The sequence below is a fragment of the Trichoplusia ni genome, chromosome 8 (assembly GCF_003590095.1).
Source record: "Trichoplusia ni isolate ovarian cell line Hi5 chromosome 8, tn1, whole genome shotgun sequence".
Classification (NCBI taxonomy): domain Eukaryota; kingdom Metazoa; phylum Arthropoda; class Insecta; order Lepidoptera; family Noctuidae; genus Trichoplusia; species Trichoplusia ni.
Genome location: NC_039485.1, coordinates 4,622,916 through 4,640,695, shown reverse-complemented (window position 1 = coordinate 4,640,695; position 17,780 = coordinate 4,622,916). Strand labels below are relative to the sequence as shown.

General features: G+C 36.0%; 1 protein-coding gene and 1 long non-coding RNA gene across 2 annotated transcripts; both read right to left on the bottom strand.

Annotated features, from left to right (window-relative positions):
* Positions 1-727: 727 nt before the first annotated feature.
* Positions 728-2,957, bottom strand: LOC113496603. The gene is made up of 2 exons (XM_026875875.1): positions 2,577-2,957; positions 728-1,647 (listed from the first exon to the last, which is right to left on the bottom strand). Exons 1-2 carry the CDS (start codon positions 2,907-2,909, stop codon positions 1,141-1,143), a joined length of 840 nt encoding a protein of 279 aa, XP_026731676.1. The 5' UTR covers positions 2,910-2,957; the 3' UTR covers positions 728-1,140.
* A 5,399-nt stretch (positions 2,958-8,356) lies between these two features.
* LOC113496604 lies at positions 8,357-9,666 on the bottom strand. The gene is made up of 2 exons (XR_003400835.1): positions 8,875-9,666; positions 8,357-8,468 (listed from the first exon to the last, which is right to left on the bottom strand). It is a non-coding gene; the product is annotated as an uncharacterized LOC113496604 (long non-coding RNA).
* Between the last annotated feature and the right edge of the window lie 8,114 nt (positions 9,667-17,780).

The window sequence follows — 17,780 nt, the reverse complement described above, 5'->3', positions numbered from 1 at the left end:
AAAACAGTAATTGTGACATTTATGACACTGATTGACAAATACATAATACGATACTGCCAAAAGTGCTGTCAGTGTCAATGGACTATATTTTTAATTTAATTTATTTATTAAGATAACATAATCCACTTGTTAGTAATACATGAATAATATGGTTAGTAAGTCACAATCACAATATAAACATATAAAAATACAGCAACATACAGAATAGATTAGACATGAAGTCTTATAACATTATTCATGTACGGGGAATCTACCCTATAAGCTATCATGTTCAGGATGCTGTTGGTGCTGGCGCGTACTCTGCTGACCATTGAAGCGATGCGTTTTCGCATTATCGCGCTAAAACCGTCAACATGCGCGTCCGCGAACATGCCGGAGGCACTACAATAACGCGGCAACCCCAACAGCATCCTGAACGCATTATTATACTGGATCCGAAGGGATTCGTACGATCTTCGAGTATATGTAATCCATAGGCTGCACGTGTAGAATGTTGTGCAATACGCTCTAAACAAGGTTGTTTTAGCACCAGTGGAGCAACGTACAAACCTACGAGATACCATATTAGCTCTTACCGATAAAGCCCTTCGTTCCCGTTCCATGTCCATGTCGTCACGTAAATCTGAGGCAACCACATGACCTAGGTATTTAAAACTATCTACTCTTTCTAAGGAGGTTCCATTTATTTTTAGCGGGGGAATATTGGTGGGATATTTAGTTCCGGATTTAAAGACCATAACCTGGCTCTTTTTTTCATTATATTTAAGTCCATGGGTTTGTGCATACCCCTCACATAAACAAAGCAGCCTCCTTAGACCACAGACTGAGGCGCTCAACAGCACCATATCGTCAGCATAGCTGAGATTATTGACGCATACGTCATCAATATGGCATCCGACATGTTCGTTGCTGAGCGTGACAATCAGTGCATTAATATATAAATTAAAGAGTACAGGAGAGGTCAACCCTCCCTGCCTCACACCACACTCCATTTTATACGAATCAGACAGTTGCCCTGCCCACCTTACATTGTTGACCTGGTTTCCATACCAATACCTAAAGATATTTATGACTTCTGGAGGCGTATTCTCCTCTTTTAACTTTTTCCAGAGTATGTCGTAGGAAACCAGGTCAAAAGCCTTAGAAAGGTCTAAAAAAACACGCATATATTGGCGTTCCCCGATCTGTATAATATCTGACAGTTTGCTTGAGACACATAATTGCACATTCGGTTGAGAGTTTGGGCCTAAACCCAAACTGATTGTCATGTATTTGAAGATGTTTATTTAACTGTATCTCAAGCAATCTATCAAGTACTTTAGCTATAATGGTGGCCAAGGATATCGGCCTATAGTTGCCCAGATCCGACATGTCCCCAGATTTATTTTTAACAACTGGTATCACTATGGTTTTTATTAAATCGGGTGGTAAATAACTATGACTCATACATAGGTTACAGAATAGTGATAACACTCGCGAAATATGAGCACCACCGTACTGAAGGTGCTCAATGCTCAGACCATCATGGCCAGGGGACTTACCTCGCGACATGTGTCTGATCACGTTCTCCACGTCCTTGGCCCTAAAACGTAAGCCCACCTTTCCTTCAGGTTTCTCAGCATTGAGCATCTCCCCCGATGGTCCCAACTGTGAACGCACATAGAAGTGATCCTTGAATAAATTAGCAATATCTCTCGTATCACTGCAGCCATTGACACTCACAGGCAGACCAGGCCCACTATTCAATTTACTTGTGGATTTCCAGAAGCCACGAAAATCTTTCGATGCATGTTTATCGGCAATGATATCCATTTTTATTTGGTGCTGATTATTTTGGCACCATTTTAAACGGGATTTGAATATCTTCCTACTAGCACACATTTTTTCATATTCACGACCACAATACGGTTTTCCACTTAAGACCCAGCACTGAAAGTTTAACCTGGCCTCCCTGTGAGCATCTCTGACATGCCTATTCCACCCTATTAATACACATTTTTTTGTTTCCTACTTTGTTTACTTAATATTGCCGCATCTGTGAGGGCCGTTACAATATTACGATATAATCGGTCAATGACCGGTTTATGAGAAATATTGTTACAAAAACTATCACAACAATGTCTAAACTCCGATGGAAAATCAATTAAACGCAAGTTTTCATGACAGACACTGCGATAGGAATCAATCTGCTCCGGACTTCTCTCTCCCCATACTGCATTATTTACTGTTACTGACTTATGACATACCTTTGGTGTTAAAAGGTTAAAATTACATTCTAGTATGAGGGGAAAGTGGTCAGACCATAGCACATCATATTTCACGTATACATTATTAATAGTCGGCACAGTAGCCTGTGTAATCAAACAATGATCCAACCATCTCCTGGATCCATGCGCCTCACTCACAAATGTATAAGTATCACTATTTATACCCAACCTTTCAACATCAATACATAACAAATTTTGTTCACTAGTAAAAGCAGAGAGTTCTCTAAAAAACAATTCATTAGGGTGGGCATTAAAATCACCCATCACATATACAGATTCTATCATACAGTCATCCGTTAAAGCACTCACCGTACCCAGACAGTCCGTAAAGTCCGACAGGTTATCCGGCGAGTCTGTGGGCATGTAGACACTAATTACCACAATAGGTCTGTCGTTTGTAACGATTTTAATGGCACACACGCGCGGATTATTACACTGTATAACAGATACGTTTTGAAACACGTCACTGCGCCATAACAGCGCAACACCTCCGTACGGGCGGCCACGCAGCAAGCCAGCTGCTGTGTCAACGGCAGAAGTACCAGTTGAACTAAATTTTCTGTCAATAGTGCTCAGGTACTGGATCTCATCCGGTAACAGCCACGTCTCCTGAAGCGCAATGATATCAGAAAAACGGCACATTTCTCGTATGTTATCGACGGAACGTTTAACGTTTTTACAGTTAAAACTAGTTAAATATACTAAAAAAAATATACTAAATATACTAATCCATCATTATATTAAGACACCTTTCGTTCCCATTCTATAAACACGTACAATCATTAAATATTTTCTAAAGGTCGGAAGGAAAGCGTCACCTTAATATAAAATTCTCAAAGTCACGTCTGTCGTGGTTTATGCTGTGCCTTTACTTAGCTTTATAAAAGAGTCTAATTTCCCTCAAGCTAAGTATTCAATATAAGGCTAAACAATGAGTCATTTTATATACTTTTTGCTAAGGCTTCGTCTCCTATAAACGCTACAGACTGCTTACCAGCGTTACGCCCTATAAAGCGTCAAGATATTGAAAAGTTTATATTTAAACGACTACCGCTGTAAGAAATTTAATCCTTGGGTCGCGGAAATTTCACAAATATTTATTATTATTATTTATTTAACAGTTTACATTACATAATATTTACTTTAACATAATAAGCCACATGCTTAAAGACACTTAGACTTAAAAGACGAGTTCGTGGATTACACGAATGCTTGTCCGTTATTGAACAGAATATTCACAATAAGGACACAGTTAACAAAAAAATCCCATTAACACTTTTTATATATCTATTGATTTGGCAATTGGTATTTATATATACCTATATTTTGGTGTGGAAAGCAACATATCTTAAACACAAGAATTCATATGTATATAGTTTTTGGAAGCTCGTAAATTTTTATTTAGTAGCTAATCGTACATCTGTATTATATATCTCGTTGAATGACGTGACGCTGTGCGCGGCCTATGACTTTTATTAGAGACGTCGTCCTTATATTCTATATATTATGTATATTCTTTGCTTACTTCGGCGTTCAGGTACCGTCAGTGTAAAAAGTATTTTCTCGAAAGTTTAGAAGCTAATTTAGGCGCTACGGTTTGTTTAGGCATTTTAAATTACTTTCAGGTTTTTATATTGTTTGTTTTGAGTGGGTTGTGATAAATACAGGAATAGGGATGACGACAATTTTCTTTTCGTTATCAGTCTATTTATTATTTTTTGTTTTGTCTAACATAAATTGATAAAGTTAGTATTTATTTGCGTAGTCATTAAGTCACTATCCCTACTCTTGGAAAAAGTTATCTTTGTAGTTTTTTTTACATTAAGCCAAAAATCCTTCCTTCCTTGTCGTTACACTCTTGCCAGAGTGGTCGTGGTCGTCACGTCAGGGGTGGTGGCAAGCTTTACAATCCGCCGCCATTCCTCCCGCACTGCGGTTCGCCTTGTGCATTCATGTAGAGGGCCATTGAGGGCAGTTTTGATTTGGTCTGTCCAACGCATTGGTGACCTGCCTCGTGCTCTTGTGAAAAATACATGTCTAATATTTTTATACTATCAATCTGACGAACTAAATATATTTTTGCTTTTTTACCTAGTCGTAATCCCTATTGTATTTGATGTTCATTCTGAAACAATATTCTTAGACGACATACCTAACGAATACATTTATTTAAACCTTACTTTGTATTAATTTGTGTGAAACAAAATATATTGATTTATTTATATTTATATATTTAAAAGTCATTTAGGTGTTCTTTCTATATTTACCCGCGGGCCCGCCACAATAAACCGAAATTGATCCCAAGGGAACATAAATCGAGATAAATATGTAGTCCGAAGTATTTCGATTAAAGTTTTTGTCATTATTTCAACAAAGAAATGAACCTGAAGTTCTACTATCTCCTGGAGTAATCCTGCGTAGTTGTGAAAGCAAGATGGTACTTCACATGGTTTGGAGCAAGTAAAACAATTGCAGTTCGCTTCCAGAACTACAATTGTTTTACTTGGTTTGTGACCGTTCTCCAGTTAGATATGCAGTCTACTTTGCATCACATTGTAACTTAAATGGAGAACCGGTCTAGTGCGAGTCTTACTTGCGACACAGAGTGTTCCGTAGAAGTAGGCTTAGAAAAAAAATACCAAAAATACGTCACCCAAAAAAATTATGACGTAGCAATCTTTATCTTTGCTGAGTTGTTATTGAGGCAACGAAAACAGATCTTTGAACTGTCTAGCTATCACGGTTCATGGGAAACAGTCTTGTGACAGAAGGACGGACAAACAGCAGAGCTTTATTAATAATGTTTCATTTTTCGCTTACTTGACCAAAACATGCAAACAAGCATGCTTTTATTGTTGTTACCTAAACCAATATTGGCAGACAAGGTTCGAAATAACCAACAACATTGTTTTGTGTGCTTTTGACGCTGCCTTCCACAAAGTTTTTCCCTGTATGGTACGTGTTTCAGTCGACTGCGTTTGCAGTCATAAATTTAACATGCATACGCCCAAACATGAAACTAATGTGTGGATGTGAGAAAAGTGCTTGGCTTTTAACGGAAAAAACTGGTCGATATCGCCAATGTTTGACCAAAAATTGGCCATGTGTTCAGCAATTGAACCTTTGAATTGTGGTGGCAGCTTTTGCTCAGTGAATTCTGTTCGAAACTGAAATGAAACTATTTTTAACGCAACTAAAGGGTAAAATCGGAATACTATAACTAAGGCTCCGCTGTCTATCAGTCTGTCCGTCCGTCTGTCACCAGGTTAGTTGAAATTTACACAAATGATGTACTGCTATAACAAAAAAGAATCTAAATCTAAATAGAGCATTTGTAACAGTCATCAATACATTGGGTGAACATATTCTTTTGGAAATTTATTATTATTGGCCTATTTGTACGACATCCTCAATATCCTGAGGTCTTCCTCAATTGACCAGCTTTTGATCTACATTTCAGTTGTCAACGACTTTATAGATGTCATGATCTAGTCAGACTGCACTAAATCAAAAGTTCAATCTCATTCGTCAAATAATGACCAAATATTGGCTATTTGGTAATGATATGGCATCATTCATTATTGGTAGTGTATAATGTCCATCGTACACATCGATTCATCATTGGAATTAAGCTGTAACCATTATAAAGCCGTTGGTTTCAGTCAGGATTTTCGATCAAATTAAAATTAACTTTTCCATGATTTTGTATTACAATAAACCTACTTGCTTTTGTATTTATCCATCTATAATCGACTAGCTGTTGTTACTGTACGTTACTAATAGAAAATGATCACACATGTACATAAAATCAGGATAAAAACTATCCTGTGTATGTGTATCCAGGTTATAAAATAAATGTGCATATTTTTTTTCTAAATCCGTCCATTGGTTTTTGCGCTTTTATATTATTGGAACTAGAACTAGTGGTTGCGTACAAATCTGTCTTCGTGGGATATCGCTGTTAATACAGAATACTCAACTCTTTGTACTTTCTTATCCCTCCAAGAACATGAGTATAATAGGGATGATGACAATTTTTTTTGCAGTGTCCGTCTTGTAGTTTTTTGTATAATAATGGATACGTATTTTTTTATTTGTCCCGCAAACATAAATTAAAGTGAATGAAACTTACGCGTGACGTCACGATACAGTATAAATTTTACCATATCGTTACGTCACAAGCCCCCTCTCCTAAACTTTAAAGCAGCTAATCTTTGTCAATTCTAGTTTTTTTGAAAAAGGAAAAAATACGTGTTTCATACTTTTCTATTATCTTACTGAGGGACTAATGAGATTTTTTCTTTTTATAGCCAGTCATCATCCCTATTGGTCACAATGATCGATTAAGTATTGCGTAACAAACAAACTTACATTCACATTTTTAATAGAAGTAAGTATTAGTAGAATAGCTAGCTGCTTTATAATTAAAGTCGTACGATACTAGTGTGTTCAAAAAACTTCGTGAAATACAAAAGGTTTCCCTAACAAGGGCCTATTTTTACGATAGCAAATATTATTTACTTGAGCAACAAAACCGCAAAAGTGCTCTTCCAGTTTTAATTACTTTAAATTACGAGAAGTAATTTGATGCTATTTGTTTATTCTGTAGATAGATTTAATAAGTAACAAAGACTGATGAAGACAATCAGATTGATAAAAAATTGCTTTTAGTTCTTATTTATCGCTAGGAATGTCTTTAGAGATAGAGATATTATTCAATGGGCTTAAAATACTATTCTTGGTTCTTCGCTACGCTAATTTTTCAACTGACTATGTTTATTACCTCAGAACTGCGGACTGGATGGACCGATCCGTAAATTCTTTATTAATCTAACGTAAAATAGCTGTCAATTGGTCCCCCCCCCATATAGGTATTATCATCTGGACCTTGAACACTATTCTCTGATCTCCGAACTTTTGCCGTTTTGTGAGACAGCGCTACGCATAGTGTATTTCCCCATCTCACTTTTGCAATATCAATAGTATCAATAGCAGACTACTCATAGTACAATTTAATAGACACTTTGGTACGATGATATACCACCTCCTTTTACCGTCAGACCTTTGCTGTGAAAACGAGAAAGAACAGTACAAGGCTCATATCAGCGTCTCTCTTTCACAATAGTCTTAGCTCGGGAAACAGCAGGTCTTTCCGATTGTTACAAAAATTATATGTAAATAGTCGATAAATAACTATTTATTTTCACAAATAGCACTGTTTATGATACAAATTTGTCCTTTATCTATACATATAATAAAATTGTAGAAAAGTGAAAACTGTACATTGAATATTTTAAAAAAAGAATAATTGCAGGGTGGTCTATGAACGATTCCGATGCCGAAAATATGATTTTTAGAATTTTTGTCTGTTTGTCTGTTTGTCTGTATGTATGTCCGGAAAGATCTCGGAAAGTACTGGATAGATTTGATTCGAATTTTCAGAGAATATCAACAAGAGGTCCGGTCAACATACTTTTTACTTATTATCTCGCTTTTCCTTACAGGGGGTGAGCAGGAGCCTTTTATATCTATCAACAAATATCAAATTATCTCATAAACTACTTAACAGATTTCATTCAAATTTGGCATGAACATTGTCGGACGCTTGATTCAACATATATATAAAAACCATAACGCTACTATGCGGGGGGCATGAGCAGTAAAGTTTTAAATTTTTGGTCCCACCCGTAACATTGTGTAATATAATTATGAGGTGTATTTTCACCCGATTTGGTAGTGGGTAGTACGGTCATCAATTTACACAAAAAAACATCACGCTATTTATCTAAGACTTTTGGCAGAGCAATAATATATTTTTTCGAAAATTAATCATTTTCACAAAATTAGTCATTTTATTCTCTTTCAAGTCTATTATAGGCCTAGCGCGACTAAATCACAAGTAAAATAAAAGAAACATAAACTATTCATACTTTTTTTATGCAATTGTTACTTTGAAATACATTCTTGAAACATTGGAACTTAAATTATTTTTATTTTTATTGATGTACTAAAATTACTCAAGTTCAAACGTGAAATGCTGTAATACTGATTTTGTATTTATTTACGATAGGTATACTTTTAACTTTAACTTTTACCTATATGTTTAACTCAGTGATGTTGGCGATGCTACTTCAAGATCAAAACATTCGTATTCACGCTCAACCCAAACTCGCATGTAGGTCACATTGATCTCATCTATACCTGTGCATAACAATAAATTAATGAACAACATAGTTATTACCTTGGTTCATCTGTAACAACTAGGAACAAAAAAACTCATTGCCTTTCAAAAAATGAAATCATGTTTTCTTAAATTTGCAACATTACATGTGCCAAAAGAATTCGGGATAAAAAAAACCTACAAAATAAAAATTTGGAAAAAATTCTGCATATGGAATATCAAAGATATAGATCTATAAGACTAAAGCTATCATTGAATAAGACGGTACGCTAGACGGTTTTTGACATATGTATCTATTTAATTTCGTAAGTTATATCAAAAACACACAGACATCAATAGAACAATGTCTACTGATAGGTATCTGGGTTTTTTCAATGTCTTGGGGAGTTTATCAGTTTACTATATCCGCCATTATAGAGACCGTACACATGGTTCTTCCAAATATTCATTCCTATTCGTCATACACTGTCTGGAAAATACTTTTGGCTGTCGGTATCGGCAGTCTTCGTGCGGTCAGCGTAACTTCATCGCCAACCTCATGGAATAAACCAGACAAGTGAGGGGCTAAATAAGCTGAAAAGTTGAAGCTTGGTTAGTGTTTAGCAATTCCAACAATTTTTTATATAATTTGTGAAACTCATTTTTACAGATCGTTCGAAAGACAACAACCTCTCAATATCTAGAAAGGCTAGGAATATTATACTTGCATAAACTGCTAACCTTCTTTTTCCGTATACTTAGATCTTTATTTTAATTCCATTTATGCAAAAGAGATGTCGGTAATGCACATCAATGATCGTCGGGTAGGTTAACGAATAAAATACGTAATTTCTCTTCGTAAATCGGTACAGTAAATGGAACTCATGCATGAAGTCACTTTTATGTTTATATTTTGCTTAGTCCTAACATTCCACATCTCCTATTCTTCAGAATTTTGTCCCTGTCAATTTCAAAAAATGCGTGACTGATATTTTTATATTATAACGCTATTTATTTATCATTCTATTTAAAGGCAAGTCATGATCAGAACACCAGGGGGCCAAGATAACACGTGTAACAACTTTTCTATTTTGTAAATATTCCTCATGTTTGTTTGGAAGATCAGTAGAAATTACAACGGTCTGACTATCGCCGTTCCTGAGATGCAGCCAGGTGACAGACGAATAGACAACGGGGCCTCAGTAATATGGTTCCGGTTTACCTCTTTGGTTACAGAACATAAAAATTGAATGATACCTCAACTGTCATAATCCGTCCAGCCATTTGTGGTGCAGGGCGGGCCAAAGTACAGACGTGCTCGAAAATCATAACCCACCCTTCTACAGCTGTTGGGTAAATAAGATAAAATTAAGAAATGGAAATTCCTCGAAAGTAACAAATTTTTAGCAGAAGCGCTAAGACTGATTTATAATCTAGCTTGACAATCTGACTTCCAAATCCATTTTTTCTACCACCAATGTTATCATCGAACGAAACTAAGAACTCACTTGATTAAGTCTTCAATATTCTATTTCTGTTATTCTTTCCTACTTACACCCTCATTTTTTTAAAACTCGATTATTTCAAACATGTCTGAGAAAACTCGCATATAATTCACTTTTAAAACAAAATAAACTAAATTATAATTGCTCAATACGTTCGAAAGCAAAGTTATAAACCCCTCTTTTTGATAAATAAGAAAAAATCATTAAAAACGCAGTGAAATATTTGACACCAGGATAGTATCGTAAACGATGAAACGTGTTTGATTCAAACATCTGATATTAAATAGTGTTTGGGGCTCTAGACTCATACAAATTTAGAAATAAAAAAGCAAGCTTAAAATGTAAAAAAATATAGGTTTTGAAATGAAACGACTTTTACGGATTTTATCGCGGTTTAATTTTTGGTTTTAGTTCCCGACGTTTCGACACCTTTGCAGGTATCATGGTCACGGGCAGACTGAGATGGTGTTCGTCTTGACAGAAGATGTTGCTCGTTCTACCTTCATATTTTTAATTAATTATTTATGGTCCGACCTACGCAGTATGAGCTCACTGTGTCGTGATGTCTTGCAGCGCTGCTCTTGGGTTTAGCTTTGAGTTTTTGTATTATTGGGTCCCAAGTAGGTGATATCTTCCAGCCATCTTCTCTATTGAAATTAGGGTGTTTTTTAATCTCAATAGCCTCGCGAAACATCCTTGGTAGGAATTTGGATTCTTTAGCGAGGATCTGTGGTTGATCAAATCTAATATAATGGCTGGAGCCTTCAGCATGTTCGGCGACTGCAGACTTCGTTGAGCGGCGGTGTTTGACGTCAGCTATGTGTTCTTTTACGCGGGTCCCTATGCTTCGTTTAGTTTGACCGATATAAGAGAGGCCGCAGTCACAATCTAGTTTGTATACTCCTGCATCTTGTAGAGGTATGTGACACTTGACAGATGGTAGGGACTGGCTAATCTTCTTGGGCGGCTTGAAGTATGTTTTAATTGAAGCTCGCTTCAGGATGTAACCAATCTTGTCAGTGACTCCTCGGACGTATGGTAGTACAGCAGGCAAACGATCAACTGTGGCTGGCTTCACTCGGTTTCTGTGACGGGGCCGTGGAACTTGGAGCTTGTTGTCTCGCAGTACTTGCTTGACGTGTTGAAGCTCAGCGGCAAGGTGTCTGTCATCACAGAGTCCGTGTGCTCTCTGAAACAAAGATTTTCCCACGGTAGCTAACTGTTTAGGGTGGTGGTGAGATTCACCGTTTAAGTACCTATCTGTATGGGTCTTTTTGCGATACACGGTGTGACTTATGGTCTGATTAGGATTCCGTTTAACTAATATGTCTAGGAAGGCAAGAGATTTGTTATCCTCCAACTCCATAGTGAATTGAATTTTGTTATTTATGGAGTTGAGATGTTTTAAAAATGCATTTACTTGGTTAGATGGTAAAATTGTGAAAGTGTCATCTACGTACCGTTTATAAAACCTGGGAGTGAAAGGAGCTGTTTTTAAGGCTGTCTCCTCGAAGTCTTCCATGAATATATCAGCGACTACAGGGGATACAGGCGAGCCCATCGCTACACCATCTACTTGTACATAGAAATGATTGTTCCACAGCAGGTAGCCAGATGTGAGGCAGTGTTCTAAGAGTTCTGCATATGCTAGAGGTAAGTTGTTCTCTGCTAGCTTCTTGGAGACAATTTCAATGCAATCCTTAACTGGTAGGCATGTAAACAGGGACTGTACATCGAAACTAACCATTACTTCATTGTCATGAAGATGTAGATTTTTAATCTCATTGACAAAGTGGTATGAATCCTTCACAAACGCTGTCGTGTTGCCTCTGAGTGGTGAGAGTGTTTTCGCGACGTGTTGAGCCAATCTGTAGGTTGGTGTGTCGATTTGGCTTACAATAGGACGAAGCGGGGCGTTTGGTTTGTGTATCTTAGGCAACCCATACAGTTTAGGTGGTTTCGCGCATGTAGGTATTAAGTATGTGACATCTAGACTTAATGCTTCGGAGTGTTTCTTAACCAAGGCGGTGGTGGTTGTTAACACCTTCTTGGTAGGATCAGTTTTCACTGCTTTATATGTACTTGAGTCCGACAATAGATCTTCTATTTTTGCATTGTAGTCTGATGTATCCATGACGACCGTAGCGTTTCCTTTATCTGCACGGAGTATAGTTACATCTTGTCTGTTCTTGAGGTTCTTTAAAGCGAGATGTTCGGCTTTAGGGAGGTTTGGTTTGGGCACTACACTTCGACGTAGAACAGATGATATATCTTGGCGTATCGCCTCCAAATCTTCCTTCCTCACGTTATTGTTGAACAGGCAAGTCTCAACATTGCAAATAATGTCCTCGTACGGTATTCTACGCGGTGTTACAGCGAAATTTAAACCTTTTTGTAGTACTTGCACGGTCGGTGTATCTAACGTTTGTTTTGACAGATTTATAACTGCGCGTGATTGGTTGACGTTTGGCGGGCGCGTTCCGTTTTCGTTTATTTTGTTTGACGCGTTCGATTTTGATTTTAATTTTTCATATTTATTTATTAAGTTTAGTTTGCTCTCGAGATATTTGGTGTTTTCGCGCTTGTTTAGTTTTTCTAAGCATGTATCAAAATCGAAAGTTGATAAAACTGTTTTCAAATCATTAGTCACGATCTCAACGGTTTTGTTTAAATTTTGTAGGTCGGAACGAGTTTCGTGAATTTTTAGTACGAGTAACTTTTTGCTTGCCTGATGGAGGATCTTGGCGCTCCCTCGTATGTCTTTCTTAGGTGATATCTTGAGACACGTTGGGATGAGATTGTGGTCACGGCATCTCTTCAAGAATGCTAAAGATGTTGTGTATCTTGCGCGCTTAGTTTTGAGATCTTCCAACCGGCGTATTTTATTTGCTATGTCCAGTCCGTACTGGGTTACATAGTGGTTTCTTAGGTTTACGCGAATGTTAGACATTGAAATGAAACGACTTTTACGGATTTTATCGCGGTTTAATTTTTGGTTTTAGTTCCCGACGTTTCGACACCTTTTTTAAAGGTACCTAGCCGAATATAAAGTGTTACCGTTTTAAAGACATTTTTCTAGCTCAGAATATATTATTCAGGCTTATGGGGCGACGCAAATGAACCTGTAGAAGATTAATCTGAACGTATTTTTTAAGGAACTCGGGAGTTTTATTTTTGTTTTTTGATGTTAGGTAGAATACTGTACTGTACTGTTTTTGTGTGACTTACAGTTTTCATTTGATTTTAAAGGAATGGAAAATAACTAATCATGGTACTAGGTACTAATATCGAATGAAATATGAAACAAAATTCATCTGCATCGCTTTTTAGCGAACGAAATAAAACAAGAATAATCCATAAGTAACGCAAATGGACGAATGCAAAATAAACGAAATTCCAAAATGGAATACCGAATATATTCCATTTTGAAATCCATATTCGAACTCTCAGTATTGGTAGCCAGCATTAAAAATAAATGTTTGAATAAAGAAAATGTTCAAATATGAATGTATTCAATTTTAAAAACGTACAAATTTTGACTATTTAAAACCTACCTACTTTTTTTTTGAAAACAGTAAACTATCTTGATGTAACTTTTTGTAGAAAGAAAATGAACGACTGATAAATTCCAGTGGCATATTATTTGGTTTACAATCTTAAATAATGTTTTACATTGGTTTTTAGTCGCATTTTATTTTTAAGCCGACTTTTTGGATAAAAAGATAAACCATGTTATTTACCTTTAAGTACCTTTACAATTAGTAAACTACTATACATAGACTTGTAGTCCAGTTTCATTTCCAAAAACGCTAACGCTGACCCTCAAATGAACTGAACTGAAAAGTCAAAGTGACGTCACTTGTCACAACGAAATGCCATTCTCATACATCAGAATTGCACAGATGGCCTAGTGTTTGTACTCACTACGCCAAACTCAACGTGCGCAACGTGTCGTGGTTTCGATCGACGCGTAGGGCAAGAGTTCGTGAGATCCACGAACGCTTATTCTGAGTCCAACTATTTAAGTCACGTGCATAAAGTCGTCTTTGTGCATGCATAAGTAGTAACCCCTGCGGTACGAGGATTAAATTCCTTAGTGCGGGAGTTTCTTTTTAATTCCTTTTTTTGCAATGTAACATGGTTTGTTGTTTGGGCCCTCGGTGCTTGAACAAGAACCAAAGATATCGAAATATTCAATAAATGGGGCCAAATCAATGCTCTTAATTAGTCTCTTTGTAGGGATAGTTGCATAATGCATGCGATGTTTGCGTTTGACAGATTGCAGATTAGAAAATGGCTTATTGTGGCGATCCTAAATTGGTCGCCTTATTCACCGTGTGACCGCACTGTTCGTGTTATAATTTAGGTGGAAAATGTAAAGAGAAAAAATCTTAAATTTTAGTAAACGATAGAAAAAAACAAAAGTAACATCACGCATCTTGTACCACAGATATTGTATTCAATACAATCACAGTACAACTCAAATATTACTTATAATGCTCACAGTTCAGATCAACTTTCATTATTAACAAAATCATTACCAAATATAAAAAAAATACAATATTTAAAACAACCTCTATAACAAAAACTCACACCCCACAGCTTTAAAACAGATAGACAGCCAACTTCAAACTTATAAAACTTCAAACCCCGTCCTTTCGTGTCGGAGGTTAAACAACATCGCTTCATCACACCTTTGAAAAAAAGAATTGCCAGAAAGACAGTCGAAAACGATTCAAAATTTGAATTTGAATTTAGTGCTACAGATTCGTAGCGAATGGAACATAATATCTTTCACTTGTAGAGCCCAATGATAAAACGTTGGCAAACGACGATTGATTATCGGAATGTAGGTATCCGATGTAGTGTGGAAGCGAGATGGCACTATACACGGTATATATCTATGTCTCTTTTCCACAATCACTCATACTTTAAGTGATATTTTAGGGCGCCTCTTACTAATGTATTTCAGACTTGAATATGAATCAGTTTAAATTTAATTTTGATAACGTTGTATCGATACCATTGTTCTAGCATTAGTGTAATTAATTATGTATATTCGATAGGAAACCTAATTAGTAAATTGTAGTGTAATCCCCATTTGTAGATTATACGCCGTTTAGATACGTTTGTATATGACGTAATTAGTAGCTACGTAAGCATCATATATTTAAGTATTTATCATGGAAAATAAAAATCTTAGTGAAAAGAATTCATATAAAATTATTTGTTTTTTTTTTGTGAAATAACTGAATCCGAGTGTTTTAGGTCACCACGCTTAGGCCAAGTATTCGTTTGTTTCACAAATTGATCTGTGTTTGTGATAAGTCTGGATGTCTCTGTGCATGTGACTTGAATGTTTTTGAAACCCGACGCAACACAAGTATAAAATTCCTTTTTAAACCTTATTTTTCAAAACCTCATTGATGCGTTACCTATTTCCGAGCAATTTTAGAGTCCGATTTCATTATTTACTGAATTCAGTTGAATGCAATATTTTTCATGAAGCGACTATCTCTGAAACTCATTTTATTCAATTACTACTAAATTACTTATTGAGAATGGTTACATAGCCTTCAAACACATACAAGCACACACGCGCACATTAAACAAATAATATATAAATATAAAAATCACACATTAAATAAATAAATCGCATAAATTCAAAAAAATGTTTGCTTTATTTTGTTAAAATTTTAAATCATACCCTGTACAACATATCTGTAAACAAAACCTCATGCATGTTATACACGAACACACAACAATGTCGAAACACCTATAAAATAATACGGAATCAGGTATTCAGCCCTAAATATCCAATTTTCAAGTGTAGTGTGGGCTGCGTCATAATTAACAAAGGTTTGGGACCACTCCATGCATAACTAATGTTGACCCCTGGCAAGACCTATCTAAACTATGGACCCCCAATGATACATTGATATAGATTTTTGAACAGGTTGCGTAGTTTTTATAGTTTTAGGGGAGTGCAAAAGAGTTTAGGTAATTTGAGCGGTCTTTTTGGTAGGGTCGTACTGGTAAACTAGATTTTTAATATTATATCATTTGTAAGAACTACATCACGATTTGAAAAACGAACACAATTATTTGTTTATGTTTTTCTTTTTTTTTTGTGAAATTTGTAATCTGCTTCGAGTTACATTAACAAAAAAAAAACAATTATAATTAAAAGATTAAAAAAATCGTAAATCACGTTTTTTAAATATAACTACACCATTCAAATTTTATCAAAATCGGTCCGGTCGTTGTTATTGCTGCATTGTCATCGAGTTTGTAGCTACCCTGAAAATTTCAGCCCGCTAGCTTACCGGGAAGTGCCTCAAAATTGAGTTGCAAAAATCCAACCGGAACGACAAACAAGAAAAGTGAGTGTTTAAAAACGTGGGCAAAAATAAAAATAGCCACAAAAAAAAAACAATTCCAATGTAGTAGTAGTTATTTTTTTAATCATCCAAAGTTATCGATTTAATTGTCCATTTCGAAGTATCAGACAGCCTTTGTAAGTTGCCAGTGACACATCGATAGCAGTCTGTTTCTGGAAATAGGCTAGCAACATAAATATGTCAATACCAACCAGCGTTCCGTACTTTACTGAAGGTAGCATATGTCTGTCGTTTTGTTTTAAGAAAATTGGCGGCTGTGAGGCAAAGGAATTACAACATACGGCTTTTAGTGAGGTTTCGAGTTAATGTTTATGTTTTTGCTCTATAATGTGAAAGAGCGGTAAATCGTTTATATTCAAGGTTGTTAGAATAATTGTGGTGGGTGATAAATGGAAAAGTTGTTGGTAAAAGATGATGTGTTCAAAGAAAAATATTCATAAAAGTACTTCGTGTATTTCGTGGTCTATATTGACGTGGAAAACAAAAGGATACTATTCAACCGTTAAAACTAAATACGTACATTTCCATTTGACTTAAATTTAAATTATTTTGAGTCATAAAGGAGCAGGGATTACCAATAATAGTTCAATTAAATCGATCACTGATTAAACCTGCAAGAACCTGCCTCATAAACATAACAAAAATGAAAATGTAAGGCAACAATAGGTGGAAGTAGCACCGCTTAAGTTCCTTCGGCATTTTCAATTGTGAAAGAGAGGTTTTTTTTTAAATTCCAACTGTTTCTGAGTTATTAAATCATTAGTACAGTTTATTTGACTTTGCTTAACACACTCGCCAATAATAGGTTAACTGTTCACAAGCACATAAAATAATGATGCGCAGTTTTAAAAACCAAATTATATTCACCTCAACAGAAGAAAAAAAACAAAAGAGATACCACTATACACTGTGTAGCATACCGTCCCGTTCACAAACCAGCAACGGTCTTACTTTCATATGGACACAGAATATAAAATAGCACCGAACATTGGGTAGAGTTCGGAGCGCCGCAAGCAAAAAGCTCCGAAATTAAACAGCGCTAATCAAGTTGTTTCGTGAACAACGGTTAAGTTCATTGTGAGCATAATGTTAATGTAAACTTTACTTTCCAAATATCATTGATATTTAGAAGTTATTGTTTGATCGCGGAGTAAGATTGGCAAGTATTATGAACAATGATGCATGGGGTAGATTTCTAGAAATGCTCGAAGTTTGACACGTGGCTTAAAATAATAGCGAGAGCTTTCTAGTTCGATGGAATGTTCATCTTTCATTTTAAGCCATTTTTTTAGTTAAGTGTTCCCGTTTTTAGTCAGGTCACAAACATTTTATACTTTTTGCTTTCAAACCAAGAAATAAATCCAAGTGAGAAAACTATTATCGAAACGATCTGACGTATTTCCAATACAGCTGATATGAGAGGGATTTCCAGACACCATTGAATGGG